Here is a 17,413-nt window from a genome sequence, read left to right on the forward strand (position 1 = left end):
TGTAATGTTGTGCAACACAGGGTAATAGTCTAGAACGACACACCTTTGCCACGAGAGTTTTACAGAACATTCTACTCATTTGTACATAGGTTACTGGAGACTCGAGAAGATACAAAATCTTATATAAACATATATTTTTTATTACAGATATACCAACAAGCCCAATTTGGAACATACGAGAACAATTCAAATTCTACCTCACATTAGAAAGTGTTTATTCTCGTACTGACAACATAAAATTAATGCCAATACATTTCGTACAAATGTTACTCCAGCAACATCAAGAACAAGTTAAATGTTCATACCATACGCAATTATCAACAGTAGAAAATTGTTAATATAGTTAACGAAGTTTCAACGACAATCATACAAGTCAAGCAACATTGAATCAATACATCAATACAATTAGCCAGATCTCGAAAGGTTTGTTAAAATAATTTTAAAGGATGTTAACCAGATGAATTTCATCAATAAAATGTTAGATAGATTTTAGACAAATATGTTTTAACTTAAAGACATTATTGTTATATGACTTGTAAAATATTATAAGATTTGTCAATCAGGTTTACAAGCATAAGTTAATCCAATCGAATAGATTCATGATCTTATATAACCTTAAGTAAATTATAATTGGCTGATGATGCTCACGAAAAAGAAGCGAAACATGTATCATATCAACAACTTAATAAATATGTATGTTTTTATTATGTTTTTATTGTATTGAATAGGTGGTATTTAACAAAATTATAAGAATTTGTATCACAAGTAGATCTTCAATACGGACAAAAATGACATTTATAACCTGCAACGACTCGAGAAGATTCGAGAAAAACATGGTTGGTCATACTTTTCTAGAAGCCTGGCCAGGCAGGGTATATAGAGACAGTCTTGGGAGTTGTTAGTGAGAGTTGACAGTGAAAATCGTTAGTCAAGTGTGTGAACTCATTTTGTGATTTTGTTGTGTTGGTAGTTGGTTGACATGCTAATGTAGCATTCCTGTGGGATCATCAGATATCGCAGGCACTCTTTGCCCTGCGACAACGCATCAACCGTGTCACTGGCTATTCCCCAGCGGAGCTGTTCCTTGATCGACAGCTATACGGCACCGGGGATTGGGATATTCGTCCACCACCCACTTCTGGTCAAGATGATGCAATTGTTTCCCTAGCAGAGTGGCAGCATAAGCAGCAGTAGGACATCAAGGAAAAGCAAGCCTTAGCCAAGAAGAGAACCCTTACCAAGGCCAAGACTCAAGATGTCAAAGAGATCCAGTCTTCCTACCAAGCCAACAAGTGCTGTGATGTAACCACCCAGTCAGCAATAAGATTGAAGGGTTTCATGCAGGTCTCGCACCTAAGTGGGTTGGTCCTGTCGAGATCGATAAGCAGCTGAGCCATTGGGTCTACTTACTAAAGACCAATCCTCCTGTCAAGGTCCACACATCGGAATTGCGGTGAGTCACCCAACCGCTGCACATACAGAGTAAGCCTGGTACTGCCATGTGTCCACCTGGAGGAGAGGCTATTAATGACATGTCACAATTTGGGCATGAGAAGAAGAACGCATCGACTTCCACCAAGGAAGAGTCTGGCAGCGAGTTCACACCGACCCCCAACACAGCACGATGCGGTCAAGAGGAGGAGAGCACATCCAGCGACGATGAGGAAGAGAGAAGATATAATCTATGATCAAGGCAAAGTATAATATAACTATTTAAAATAGTTTATTTGAATCCGCCTTGATCAATACACCCATTAAATGAAAGAAAAACTATTTATTAAACAAAACATGTTTCGGGAAATCTCAACCATTCCCTTCATCAGTGGTCAGATCAAAGAACAAAACAATATCACACAATCTTTTGTTTTACAATTTAAAGAAGTATTGTCCTAATACACCATATCAAAGAGTAAAAAGAAGTATTATAAAAATGATCAATAAATAAAATTTTGGTTGAACTGAATGAGAATACTATATAAATTTAGGATCTTCAAGTTTTTCTTCTTTTCTTCTTTTTGCTGCTTAAATGATCATATGCTAGTCTATACAGTGGGTTATCTTCTGCACTTCACTCATTTAAACTAGATTCAAAATTTTTTTTTTTTTTTTTGTGTGTAAGGTAAATTTCTAAATTTTCCAAAACATTAATTAATTTTCCCTTTTTGGCCGAATGTAATAATTTCATGTCATTGGAAATTTCTGTAAATTTATGATTCATTTCAATCATATGTTCTCCCATTGCCAAATATCTTTTATGTTTAACCGCATTAACATGTTCTTTGTACATTATAGCCAAACTTCTACCAGACTGTCCTATGTATCCTTGTTTGCATGTTTGGCATGTTAATTTGTAAATTCCTGATTTATTAAATATACATTTATTCTCTATCATATCTGAATTGAAAATTATCTTATTAGTATTATTATCTGTTTTATATGTGACACTGATGTTCTTTTTCCTGAAAATTTTAGCCAGTTGATAAGAATGCTTATTTTGAAAAGTTAGAACTGCAAATTTCTTTCTCTCTTTTTGCTCTTTAATTAAAGTTGTTTTTGGTTCATTTTTTACTCTATTTATCATTCTATTAATAAATCTTTTGGAATATCCGTTGCTACGAGCGATTTGATGGATTATATTTATCTCTCTATTATGATTCTTTTTAGACATAGGTATGTTCATAGCTCTATTAATTAATTAAACTGCATTAGTGGAGAAGAGTTGAAGAAAGTGACCTGGATGATTGGAGTCATTTCTTATAATAGTATCTGTTTGAATAGCTTTTCTCAAAATTTGAAAATCAAAATGACCAGAATTTCTAGTAACTGTTAAATCTAAATAATTTAAAGTCCTTCATTTTCAGATTCCATTGTAAAATGCACTTGTTTATCCAAAGTATTTAAATACTCTAATATACCATCAGGTTTAACCTTTTGTTCATCGATAATAACAAATATATCATCGATGTATCTCAACCATGTAATCAATCCATCTATTTTATCCACTATCTTATTATATTCAATGTAATCCATGAATATGTTGGAAAAAATACCTGAAGCCGGCGAACCCATTGCTAGGCCTTTAGACTGTTTGTAAATTTTGCTGTCAAAAATGAAATAGTTATTTTCCAAAGTAAATTCTAGTAGTGTTAAAAATTTGTCAATTTCCACCTTACTTAATTTGCTGTGTTGCATTAAATTCTCTCTTACTATTTTTATAGTATCTGCGATAGGAATGTTGGAGTACATATCTTTGATATCCAAACTATGTATCGTGTAGTAGTCTGCTAGCTCAATGTTTTTAATTCTGTTACAAAAGTCAATAGTATTAATTAGGTGTGTCTGGCTTTAAAACTTAGTGTTCTTTTAAAAATATTTGTATGAATTTGGCCGTCTTATATACTGGACTATTTCTAAAATTAACTATTGGTCTAATAGGAATTTCTTGTTTATGAATATTCGGTAGTGCCCTTAAAGTAGGTATTTCTGGGTTCATGTTAATTAAACAGTTAGTATCTTTGGAGTCTAATAAAAAGGTTATGTTATTGAGAATTTAAGTTTTTTCTGCATAGATCTTTTTTTATCAATTCAAAATTATTGCTAGTTAGAAAATTCTTAGTTTTTTCAATATAATCCTGTCTTTCTATCAGAACAATAGTATTACCGGGCGAGTTGGTCGTGCGCTTGCATCCGAGAGATAGTAGGTTCGAATCCCACTATCGGCAGCCCTGAAGATGGTTTTCCGTGGTTTCCCATTTTCACACCAGGCAAATGCTGGGGCTGTACCTTAATTAAGGCCACGGCTGCTTCCTTCCAACTCCTAGGCCTTTCCTATCCCATCGTCGCCATAAAACCTATCTGTATCGGTGTGACGTAAAGCCCCTAGCAAAAAGAACAATAGTATTACCTTTATCAGCTTTTGTCACAACAATATTATTATTATATATCTTATTCTTCAATAATTTGACAAGTGTGATAGACTGTTGAAACTGTTTCAAGTTATAGGGGGGATACTGATGCACGTGTAATGGACTAGTATAACTTGGAAAAAATTCTCTAAACCCATGGGTAAATGGTGAAATATCAAGCTGCTTTTATTATTATTATTATTATTATTATTATTATTATTATTATTATTATTATTATTATTATTATTATTATTATTATTATTATTATTATTATTATTATTATTCTCCTCCTCCAGGAGAAAATGCAGCAATGGAAAGAACAGCTTGGCTTCAAACTGGACTTCAAATCAATCTCAGGAAGACAGAGCATATGGAGTATGGCACACAAACTGATGGTACCATCAGCATTAGTGGAGAAGAGTTGAAGAAAGTGGAGCAGTTCAAATACCTCAGCTCCCTCATATGCTGCAACAGTGACAGCATTCCAGATGTCCGCACTTGAGTCAGCGTCATTTGGATGAAATGGTGCCAGGTGACTGGAGTCCTAGGTGACCATTGGATGCCCCTATGACTCAAATCAAAGGTAAACAGAATGACAGTGCGCCCAGTTGCCCTCTAAGGATCGAAGTGCTGGAGAGCGTCAGGAAAGCACGAGTAGGTTCTGCATGCTATACAGAGCGAGTTGGCCGTGCTGTTAGGGGCGCGTAACTGTGAGCTTGCATTCGGAAGATAGTGCATTCGAACCCCACTGTTGGCAGTCCTGAAGATAGTTTTCCGTGGTTTCCCACTTTCACATTAATTAAGGCCATGGACACTTCTTTCCTTCTCCTAGCCCTTTCCTATCCATCATTGTTATAAGACCTATCTGTGTCGGTGCGACGTAAAGCAGCTTACATGTTATAAATCTCATTTTTGGTCCGTATTGAAAATTTACGGTCAGAAATAATAAAGGTGCTCTTTTAAAGTATTGAATAGATGGATTAAAGAACACCTTTATTATTTTTTAACTATAAAGCAGCTTGTAAAAAAATTAAAAATCTGCATGCTATGGAAATGAGAATGTTCTGACGGAGCCTTGGACTCAAGCAATTCAACAACGCAAAGAACAATCATGTCTTACGGCGACTGGGAGTCGCACCGATTGTAAATAAACTATGGGAAGGTAGACGTAGATGGTATGTCGTTCGCAACAAAGAGAGCTCTGTAGTGAGGACAGCCATGCATTTGGAGGCTGAAGGCCAACGACCGCGTGGTCGACCGAAGAAACAGTGGATGGTTCACATCAAGGATGGCATGGTATATGTGAACACCAGCCCAGAAAATGCCTTGGATTGGTCTAAATGGAGACAGATGTGTCAACAAACAGACCCTGCTACTGTGCGAGAAAAATATTATCATCATCATCATCATCATCATCATCATTTCCCAAAATCATGTTACAATGTAAAGTTTGAAGATAGCAGTTATCATATCATCAAAATCTACTAAGATACTTTCATTAGGTATGAACATCATTTTAAATTTCTAGAACTATTAGTTCAATTTTCTAACATATTCTGTACAGGGCTACAACAGTATTTAAATTGGTGGACCATGGTTTGAATTACCTGCTGAGTGGTTGGTACTGAATGTGTTAAAAATGTTATGTCAAAAATTATCATACCCGAATTTTGTCAGCCAGCCTCTTTGCCATATCAGAAGACTGTTGATATCGAATGTAAGGACATTTTTTCAAGGACAGTAAAACTGCTGTAACACCTTGGACACTTCTATGAAGTTGAGTAAGATCCCAAGACAGTCCTAGAAACAAAACAGACATTGTATATTTCAATGGCCAGCCCACAGATAAACTGTGATAATCCTATAGAAATACAGCAATCTAATATTGTAAGAGTATTCCAGATACTTAAAAGTTGTTTTAGTTAGCAATGAAAACCAGGGTAGTGAGCACTAGGTGGATTCGAACCATTGAAATGTATACAAAGGCCATTCAAAAAGAAACGAGCCAGAGGCTATAAAATAAAAACCTGTACCATTATTTCAAAAGTATTGCCCAGCGCTGTTGAGACACTTGTCCCACTGCGACACAAGGTGGTGAATGGCCATCTTGTATAGTTCCTGGGGCTGCGTTGTGAACCATTTCCAAACGTACTGCTTGATGTCATTGTCCAAGGTAAATTGTTTGCCTCTCAGAACCTTCTTTAGCTCGCAGAGACCCTGCATGCTTCCACTGGAGACTTTACCATTTTGACTCGTGTTCGAAGTGATGACACCATGTCTCGTTTCCAGTGACAACTTGTGACAGAAAGTTATCCCCTTCCTTGGCATAGCGCAGCAGATGTTCAAGAGAGAGGTCCATTCGACATGCTTCCTGTGCTGGCTGAATACTGTGAGTCACCCATCCGGTGCACTTTTAGCGAAATTTCAATGTGTCCTTAATGATGGCATGAACAATTCTGACACTCACTCCGACCTTGGCGGCAATGCCTGCTACCGTAACTCGCCGGTCTGGCATAATGAGGTCATCCACCTGCTGGACAATCGCATAGGTAATGCGGTGTGGTGTTCCAGACCGTGCATTATCGGGCAACGAAATCCGTCCTTCCCTAAATCGCTTGTGCCACGCCTTGACACTTGCAACAGACATGCAGTGTGCTCCGTACACGTGTGCCATTCTTCAATGAATTTTTGTTCCCCTCACTCCTTCAGCTGTCAGGAAACGCTCTACACCCCTTTGCTCTTCTTTTGAAGCCCCCATTTTACTGTTGTTAGCACGACTGGGTGCAACGGGTGCGCATGCTTGTTCTGTCGTCACGTGGTGTGCACCCATGTCCCTCCAGCGGCAATTTTAGGACCTCCGCAGGCAATTGCATTACAATCCCTTCAGTGGTTTTCATTTTATAGCCTCCAGCTTGTTTCTTTTTGAATGGCCCTCATACCTTATCATCCATTTACAGTGCCTCTACCAACTAAGCTACAATCCCCCAATGTTGGAACAGGTTGTGTAACCTCCACTTAGTGATGAGGTAGGTTATTAATACATTTATCGAAAAGATATCTGGTCCTTTACATTTTAGGAACAATTCTCTGCATTATCTGTTGTTTGTGTTATGTGTTAATCTAGAAATTGGATCTCAGTGATGTCTATAAGCCACATAATATGTATGCTCCTGTTTCATGGACAGTACTGTACAAGTTTACCCTGATTGGTGGGTCTCTAATGTGACATATTCTTCAATTTTTGCTAGTGGCCAAATTTTGTGTGGGTGAGTGTACAATATTTTTTTATGTCAATGATTTGTCAATGATTGTGAATGGGTGATATTATGAACAAGTGTTACAAATTACATGAATGCCTAAGTTCGTTACTGACGCTTTAATAATTAATAGAAAAGAGAAAGTTTTATGTACTTAAATACAGCTCTGGTTCCACACTCGTTATCTCCAGTGTCCAAACTTGGACTGATTTCAGGTCATTGGCCTCAGTTGTGGCTTGCTAACACAGACCTGTCTGTAGGAGAGTTAGGGGTAAAAGGAGGGGGTAACTCTGCTCAGAGGTGAGAGGGAGGTGCTATGTGGCTACAGCCTATTCGTCTTTACACGTACCCACTGGAAGTTGCTCTGATGCAAAGTACATCTGCAATGTGGGTTAGGTTATACCCATGTGTACTAAATTCTTTGAACTCCGGTAGCGGCCTGTCAAACAGGACCATTTCGTAGGCTATTATTTTATCATTAAAGATAAGGTTATAAAAAGTCTCTTTAATTCACTACTGCATATCAAGCTCTTCCTAAAATCATTATCATGCATTCATTTCTAATACACTGCACATATGGACAGGTGCCCTCATTGTGTGCACTATTCAATGGAATGGAATGGAATGGAAGCATACAAGCATAAAGAAGGTCTTTTAAATGTTTCGAAAGGAACAAGGTAAAAAATTCACTAGGAAATAAAAGATGTAGAAAACAAACATTTTCACAAGACAAAAGTTCAATATAACATAAAAAAAGATGCACTGGGTATTCAAAGGCCTTATAAATTTTGTTATTTGCCAGTGAATTTTTACTTTGCACCTTTCGAACGACAGGCTGAAGATGACCATGACTAGAGGTCGAAACCGGTCCCAATTGTGATTGACTTATAATGTAACCTTGCATTAATAACTTTTCTTGTACTGAATAGGTGGACCCACAATATATTTTTATTTTAATTAATCTCAGTTCAATATGGACCAAATGAAATTCTTATCATTCAACTTCAGCCATGATGTCGTACATCGTACATCGGTCAAACTGGCCGCAACTTCAACATCAGATACTCCGAACATATCAACGCCATTAAATACAACAGATTCTCCGCCATAGGACAACACATACATGACTCCAGGCACAATTTCACCAATATTGAAAAAGACATGAAAATACTTAAAATCATTAACATAGGCCCCCTCTTCAACACTACTGAAAATTGTCTTATTCACCTTGACCAATACTTCAACCCCAATTTCAACTTAAACGACATTTCTGAAAAACCCAACATCCTATTTGACTTCCTAATTCTTCTTCTCAAATATTCTAAATTTCAAAACCTGAATTCAATTTTCCATGCCTTACAAAGTTCCTATCCACATTTTGTACCTCCAGTAACCCACCCTCCTAACCCACCCTAAACTACCCCTCCTTCATCCCTATCTTATCCTTTCTCACCACATTTCAACTTTAAACCCTTTTAATCTTTTCTTATCCACTAATCTTCTTTCTTTATTAATTTATCCTATTTTTCTTTTCACCCCTTAAAAGAAAAATACTACATTGCCACCTTCATTTTGGGCCGTCACTTTCAAATTTAAACTCATGCCTTGCGTCCGCCAACTTTGACTACTTCAATCACGACCTGAATTTTTTTATATTCAAGAAATAGCACATTGTGCATACACATTTTCATTTGTTTCCGGTATTGTGCTTTTTACATTTTTTATTCACTATTGTTTTTTCACGTCAACTGTTCTAAAAATCTTCAAGATCATAATTACGTATTCAATGATATTGAATCGTATTATAAGTATATATATATAGGTACATTTTCGCGAATTAAGCAAATACTTGATCATTAATCTATCCTTCAATCTCTGTCAGCATATGAAACTACAGCACTTGACGTTGTAAACACCGCGCCGATCTTCTGGAGCTTGCAAGTTACTTCGGTTGAGCTGCTCGTCTTCGGCTTCTTCATGACTTTAGATCTTCATATTTGGATTGTGTTGTGACTTTGTGCCTGACGGTGTATGCAATCTGGCTCATTTAACTGTTCTCTGCTTTTCGTGAACATTGTGAGACAGTGCCAAACATCGCGTGTGCCGTGCTGATGCTCGGAAGATTACGCATTACTTCTTTTAAGTGACTTACATTCCACTTCGTCTGAATTTTACAGTTCCTACCCCCGTCATTTTTATATCGCCTCTTCAACTGATATTCTGTGGACTTGACCGTTAACTTCTTTCTTACTTATGCATTGTTTTTTGAGTTATAATCGGCTGATGATGACCCAGACTGGGGTCGAAACCGGTACCATTTCCACTTTTAATTAAATAAGAATGTAATCTCTACATCTCATTTACTTGTACTGAATAGGTTGAACTACCATATTTATTATTTCAATTTAACTGTGATAAATGGGAGTCGATCCAAATCTCAGAAAATGGTAGCCATCACTCCACTTTTCCTGCCAAAAGGCATAATGCCTCGCCAATGACTGCCTCTTCATCTCTAGTTCAAAATGGTGCAGATATATTTCATCTCCCACCACAATTCCTGAATGGAAGTCATCCCTTCCCTTCTTGTATAGCACCAATAGTTTACTGTATATAGTCTTTCTTGTCTTATCAATAGCAGTAAACATCCTTAGAGCCCATCTGGAGCAAAACTTTTTCGATATAGTTGTTTCAATACTCTGCACATACTTACAGTTGGTGTGATATTTCACTCTCAATATCATGTTTGCTATCTACCATGTCATTAATGCACTCCACATTGCCATTGTTTGTGTGATGTGCAATCGTCTACCACTGCGAGGAGATTCTTGAATCTTTATATGCCAATTGTTGCCCTATGACTTACTGTACTGCAATTGACAGTGTCATCTCCCTACACTTGTTTCAACCTCTTGTGAATGTTTCCCATGGTCTCATTCTCACAACACAGGGACTCTATAACATCATGTCATTTCTGACATATCAAGTGCAGTGGCAATCTTCAACAAGTGCCATTGATTGAACTAAATTTGAATATAACCAAGAAGGGCACTTCTATGTAGTCTACAGGGGGAAAAAATGGCTTTTTAAAAAAAGTGTGGTGCATTAGCTTCGGAGTGACCCTCCTATTAGTCAAACTTTATGATGCAGTCCGCCACTACTGTCACTATAATCGAGTCACTTACAAAATAAAAAGAGTTCACAAAATTTTCCGACAAACTGAATCCTATAGATGTTGATTCCCATAGGGAAACTGAAATATTTTTTTCCGAATAACAACAAGCAGGCATCAGTTTTTGGTAGTGAGACAAAGTCTCCCATAGTGCTTTGGCACTGCCGGTAGCTTCAATTAGCCTATGCAGTGGCCTCCACGGTGTGCACTAGCCATGCGTCTTGGTATGTGTGCTAGGTACCAACTGATGAGCCCCGCCTAGCACACGGGGGCAAACGCTGGCAACCAGGAATGAGTTAGTTGGAAAATTTATAATATCCAATAACGGACCATTTATATTGGTATTATAGACTGAATCCTACCCTGAAATTTTATTCCTTTCAGTAAAGGATAAAGGATCTATGTAAACTATGAAAATCAAGAATGGATGACTGCAGTACAGGCCGACTCCTAAAATGACTTGAACGTAGAATTCCATCTGGCATTACCTTTTCTTTTCTTTCATTCAATCAATACTGATCTGCAATTAGGGCAGTCGCCCAGGTGGCAGATTCCCCATCTGTTGTTTTCCTAGCCTTTTCTTAAATAATTTCAATGACTTCGGAAATTTATTGAACATCTCCCTTGGTAAGTTATACCAATCCCTAACTCCCCTTCCTATAAATGAATATTTGCCCCAATTTGTCCTCTTGCATTCCAACTTTACCTTCATATTGTAATCTTTCCTACTTTTAAAGACATCACCCAAACTTATACATCTACTAATGTCATTCCACGCCATTTTTCCGCTGACAGCTTGGAACATACCACTTAAAGGTGTTCTTTAATCCACCTATTCAATACTTTAATTTCCACTTATAGTGGTTGCAGAAACAGACTATCAGTTAAATGGGACATGTTTCGCCTTCAATTTTTTTTTTTTTTTTTTTTGCTAGGGGCTTTACGTCGCACCGACACAGATAGGTCTTATGGCGACGATCGCCTTCAATTTAGGGCATCTTCAGCCTAAAAACAATCTTCAAGAGTACACCTAATACTAAATATGGAAACTAAAAGTTTAGCTAGTTACTAAAATTCGGTACATAAAATGTGAAAAATGATACATTATACAAACATTTTAATGGAAACACTGTCAATGATTAAACTAAAAACTATTTTGTCAGAGACTTAAACTTCTTCCATAAAAATTCTAATTTTAATGGTTCAATTAAAATTGTTATTGGAATACCAAAGTGATAATGACATAATACCAACGACATGAGAGCGTGAACACAAGCACCAACATGAATGTCATATATACAACACGTTCAAGGCCGCTGATGAATTCATGAGCATAAGATGAAACTGAAGCATCAGTTGAATTATAGTAGAAGTGGCCCTTAGCACCGGTAGGCAATATTATTGCCTGAAATCTTGTCAGGAAATGTCAGTAGATTCTGGTAAATGTTCTATGTTAGTTGAAAGATGTTACTTGTTATCTACTGTTGTGTTGGTAGCTGCCCTTCTGTTGGCAGTGTAGTTTTAGTGCTTAGTTAATAAATCTTAGTATAGAAGCTACCAGTCTAGTGTTAATTTATCTTACTACCCCGCCAACTCGTCACAACATTATGCTCAACATTTCTTTTTCTCCGGACAGAAACATATATATGTTCCATTTGAATTTAGTGGATTTACTAGCCAAGGAGGTACACAAATATACTCATAGATGGCAGAAGTTGTTGCTTCAACTCTACTGATGAGAGAAATCCCTTCAGTATCTTGCAATATTTTTTCCTCCTGTTAGTGAATTACATAATACACATGATGTGTGACACTACTTTTTCACATGCATACTTATTACGTATTTTTGTGGTTTTTCAGTGAAATGGATTTACAAAAACAGATTAGCGATACTGATATAGTGTCGATATTGGATGATACAAACAAAGAAGTATCTGATTTTAGTGTATGTAACTCTGAACAAAACAATAAATTAAATTGTACCAGATCCACCTTTTCAATACAAGATACATTGTTAATTAAAATTACATCATCATTTATTAAATTAATAATATCATTAAATTAATAATATTTAATAAATGATGATGTAATTTTAATTAACAACATATCTTGTATTGAAAAGTTGGATCTGGTACAATTTAACTTATTGTTTTGTAATCTCTATTCAATACGGACCAAACATGAAATTCTTGACTTTAAATGTAACTCTGAAGTCAAAAATTATTTTTCCAGCTCACCTGAGAGCAAAAACACAAGTGACACTGGCAGCAACGGAACGGATCTGGTGTAAGTAATAACAGTCCTGGAACTACAACTATTATTCCCGTTCGTAATATTGATCAAGGATCAATGTTGCTGTCAAACTTTGGTACTGAAACACACCTTAGAGAATATTTATGTATGTTAATTGTGAGGAACATGGTTTCAACTGTGACTATTGAGTAATTTTTCCACTTTCTGACAAAGACACAAAATGAAACCAAAACAACATTGAAAGTAGCTTTCTGCACATATACTTCCCAATAGTGAACTAATGTGTACCGAGCAGAGTAGCTGCGCTACGGCTCCGCATTTGGGAAACGTGCGAGTTCGATCCCTGCCATTGGCTTTCCTGAGAATTATTTCCTGTGATTTCCTATTTTCACTTCCAGGCAAACACCGGGACAGCTCCTATTCATACGCCAGAGCTGTTTCTCTCCAGCTACTTTCCCAAATTCATTCACCATCATTCATTTCAACTTCATTAGCTCTTCAACCGAGTTTGATATTGGGAAGGGCATCTGACTGTATAAACATGCAATATAAATTCATCTCACCTCATCCCCGACGCACTTTCAGGAAATGGGATTAACAGGTAGATATACAGAGAAGTGAAAGGTACAGGGAAATAATTGGCTCGTCGCATTTTTTGGAAAAATTACAATCTTCACTCTGTGTGCTAAGGTTCACATGAACTTCCTAGAGGGCAACTCCATTTGTGAAAGAAGGAGTTCCCTCCAGAGATATGAGCTGAAGAAAAAAAGAGCATGCAGGGAAATAAGGGGCTCATCGTGACGCAAGTGCAATAGACTAATATAACTTGGAAACAATATTCTTTAAGCCACGGGTAAATAATGCAAATATCGAGCTCAATTTATTATTATTATTATTATTATTATTATTATTATTATTATTATTATTATTATTATTATTATTACCTGTGAGGTATGGCTACGAAGTTGTTCGCATCTATTAGTATTAGTATTATTTACGTAGTTATGTTCGGACTTTATTTGGTATAATCATAATCGTATTATTTGTGAGGTTATGACATGAAACATCTGTTGTATGTATATTAATACGAGTGTATTTAATGTAATAACACATAATTAATAGTGTATAATTTATTATTATCTGTACAGTAAAACTTGTCTTAACGGACACCTCACACCGGCGGACACCCCTCATTGGCGGACGATTTTATAAGTCCGTAATTAAATGCCATGTTGTGTATGAGTAATTTACCCCTCTCATACGGACACCCTTTATTACGGATACGGACACACCATAGCCACGAGAAACTCCAATTAAACCTCTCCTAACGGACACTTTATTTTTCAAAAAATTCTGTATTTGTGTCCTGTACAGTATGTATTCGCTTACTTTTTGCACAGCCAGTACTTCCAAGAATCACAGACACCATAACTTTTGATCCTGGCTGTACACATTCTTGGAAGGCAACACTAAGCTACGCTATCACTTCCGGAAGTTGTGTGATCTGACATGCTCGACAGCTCTGGAATTCGTACCTTCACTGTCAGGTTACTTTTCATTGACTCGTGGGCTTTTGATGTGTTCAATTTTACGTTAGTAAGTGTGTGTAATCATGGCTCCGAGGAAGTTTTTAACTTTAAAAGAAAAGGTAGGCATAATAGACTATCATAAACGTGAGAAGTGTGGTGTGCGTAAACTGTCCGAAGTGTTTAAGATTGGAAAGACACAGGCAGCTGAAATTGTGAAAAAGCAAGAGGAACTAGTGAAAGAATGGCATTTAAATAACAACGAACAGCGCATTAAACTGTTTCAAAGTGGTAGTGGAGCTCTCATTGACAAGGCAACGCTAGAGTGGTTCGCTAAAATAAGAAGTCAGAATGTCCCTGTCTCAGGACCAATAATACAAGCAAAAGTGTTAGAATTCGCGACAGAATTAGGTATTGGAGATTTCAAAGCCTCGAATGGCTGGCTAGAAAGATTCAGAAAGCGACATGGTATCAACTTCAGAGTGATTTGCGGAGAATCCTCCAGTGTTAATATGGAGATTGTTGACAACTGGCAAGAAAAAATACCTTCAATCATAGACAGGTATGCTCCGGAAAATATTTTGAATGCCGATGAAACTGGATTATTTTTCCGTGCTTTACCCGACAAAACTTTGTGTTTCAAAGGAAATCGTTGTACTGGTGGAAAAGTTGTGAAAGAACGTCTTACTGCCTTGTTATGTGCAAGTAAGAGTGGAGAACGGGAGGAGCCCCTTGTGATAGGAAAAGCTGCAAAACCAAGGTGTTTTAAAAATATGGACGTTAGAAGTTTGGCATTGAATGGAAAGCAAATAGGAAAGCATGGATGACCAGAGAAATAATGACAGAGTGGCTAGGACAATTGGACAGAAAAATGATATGCCAGGGGCGAAAAGTGTTATTATTCCTCGATAATGCAGCATCGCATCCAGATACAGTTAAGTTGCAAAATGTGAAGATCGTCTTTCTCCCACCAAATGTAACATCAGTTTCTCAGCCGCTTGACCAAGGAGTGATCCAGAACTTCAAGGTTATGTACAGACAGTTAGTGATGAAGCACATAATATCAGAACTTAACGGGAATGAAGTAACCCTTCAAACACTGACAAAGGGGCTGAATGTTCTCCAAGCAATTTCATGGATAACCAATGCATGGAAAAACGTCACGGCCTCAACAATTCGTAACTGCTTTCTGAAAGCTGGGTTTCCCGCTAGTGGTGGACATCCCGAAATATAATCGGATACCCTTCTGGACAGCATGGAAACAACACAAGAGTTGATTAATGCAGCAGGTTACAGTGTACAAGTGAACACCTATATCGAAATTGATTCAGATATTCCAACAGAGTGTGAGAGTGGAGACACGAAAACGATTCTTCAGTCAATCCAAGGGAAGAGGGACAAAAATGAAGATTCTGATGAAAGCGGGAGTGAAGGTGATGCTAATGGCGACTTTGAAGAAAGTACGGAAATGAATGTGCTGCCAATAACCTCGTACAGTGAGGCTCACGGCATTGTTAAGCGACTGAAAGCATTTTATTATAAACAAAACGATGAAAAAGGTGTAAATTTGACCCAGGATTTAATTGCACATAGTGAAAACATCATTGCTAAACCGAAATGGACAAAACAAACGAACATTAAGGATTTTTTCAACTGCTAATGTTTTACTGTACTGTGCTAGATATTGCTACATCTACATACTGATTTGACGTTTCAAAAACTCATACGTTCTTTTTAATTTTAACATGGTGAACGGTAATAGTGTACAGTGTGCTCAATAGAGGTTTCCTAGAAGTGTTTTTGTCTCTTTAATACAGTGCATCGCAGCTACAACTTTCTCATGTGAGTACAGTGCAGTATATTGTACAATACTGTATACAGTATACAATTAAAGGTACATTTGCGAGAATTGTTAACACATACTATACATGGGTTATTGTGTTCCAACTTATGTTTAATGGTACCGGTTTCATAACCTCTCGCGGGCGTACACCCCTTCATAACGGACATTTTTTTCGGTCCCGAAGGTGTTCGTTATAGGGAGGTTTTACTGTATATATGATGTACAATCCAATGAAACATTGTGCAACACACGGTAATAAGTCTAGAACAACGCCATGTGCAACTAGATTTGTGTAGAAAATTCCTTACATTGTAAATAGGCTATTGGAGACGCTCGAAATTACGATAAAAGTGTCATATTCTTCTAGAAGTCTTGCCAGGCAATGTATATAAAGAGGCAGTCTCGGGAGTTGAGAGTAGTTGTCTTAACGAGACTTGTGGAAGTTGTGTTAGCCGAGTGCATGAAGTCAAGTATGTAAACTTTGTTGGGTTGGTAGTTGGTTGACATGCAAGTGTTGCAGTCTTCTTCTTATTCTTCATAGTAGTGTTTTGTTTCAAAATGGCAGTTTATTAGTGCACGTGTGTGTAATATGTATATATAATTTGTAAATAAAATAGTGTACACAACTGACAGTATTTCGTGTGTGTGTCTTTGTGGATACAACAATAGACAGGGGAAGAAGGAGCTCATTGTACAATAGACAGGGGAAGAAGGAGCTCATTGTATTCTTCTCATGCTCAGCCTACAAGGAAAATGAGGTTAGCTAAGCACAACAGAAGCATTTTATTTGAGAAAAAGAAGACTAGGAGAAATCAAAAAGTCAATGTGAATTTGAGGCGATTTGCTTTGCCTGTGGGAGAAATCTGACTGTTCCAAACATCTCCACAAATGATGTCTACTACAGGAGACAGTTGTCTGTGTTTGCAATTAACTTTCATGTACTGTCCACTTCCCAAAATAATTTTCATGTGTGTCCGGAACATGAAGGCAAAAAGAGAGTGAAGTATGGTCCTTGTTGCATCACTTCATCTACAACCATTCTAATATAATGTACCTTAGTATGTTCTGTGACTCATGCAGTGGACAACAGTTTAACTTCATTTTCTTTTGGTTCCTCTTCAACATGGCGAACAATGAGAGAAAAAACTTAACATTCCTAGTAAGGGGCCATTCTTATCTTGAGCATGATAAGAACAGGGATTTGGTGAATCAAAAGCCTAGGATATTATTCCTAGTGACTGGATTCCTATCAACAAAACCGTTTATCACAAGCCCTCACAGTTGGACATTGGAACAGTTGACCACACAATATTTAGGAGTTGGAAGAAGTTCTTGGATGCAAAGAAATCACCATTTCCATCCCTGCCAGTAACAGAGATCAAGATCCAGAGAGGAACATTATTGAACTTCCGGACCCCTTACAACAGATATGAGAATCTGTCTCCATAGCGATGAAATGG

At 37.2% G+C, this 17,413-nt stretch overlaps 1 protein-coding gene across 2 annotated transcripts in view; it reads right to left on the bottom strand.

Annotated features, from left to right (window-relative positions):
- Positions 1 to 17,413, bottom strand: part of Vps45 (vacuolar protein sorting 45) — a 189,296-nt gene that overhangs the window by 112,204 nt on the left and 59,679 nt on the right. For both annotated transcript variants that reach the window (XM_067137958.2, XM_067137957.2), the window contains exon 4: positions 5,569 to 5,705. In XM_067137958.2, the coding sequence (XP_066994059.1) occupies positions 5,569 to 5,705 (137 nt within the window). The remainder of the gene's footprint in view (positions 1 to 5,568; positions 5,706 to 17,413) is intronic.

The sequence above is a fragment of the Anabrus simplex genome, chromosome 1 (genome assembly GCF_040414725.1).
Source record: "Anabrus simplex isolate iqAnaSimp1 chromosome 1, ASM4041472v1, whole genome shotgun sequence".
Taxonomy (NCBI): domain Eukaryota; kingdom Metazoa; phylum Arthropoda; class Insecta; order Orthoptera; family Tettigoniidae; genus Anabrus; species Anabrus simplex.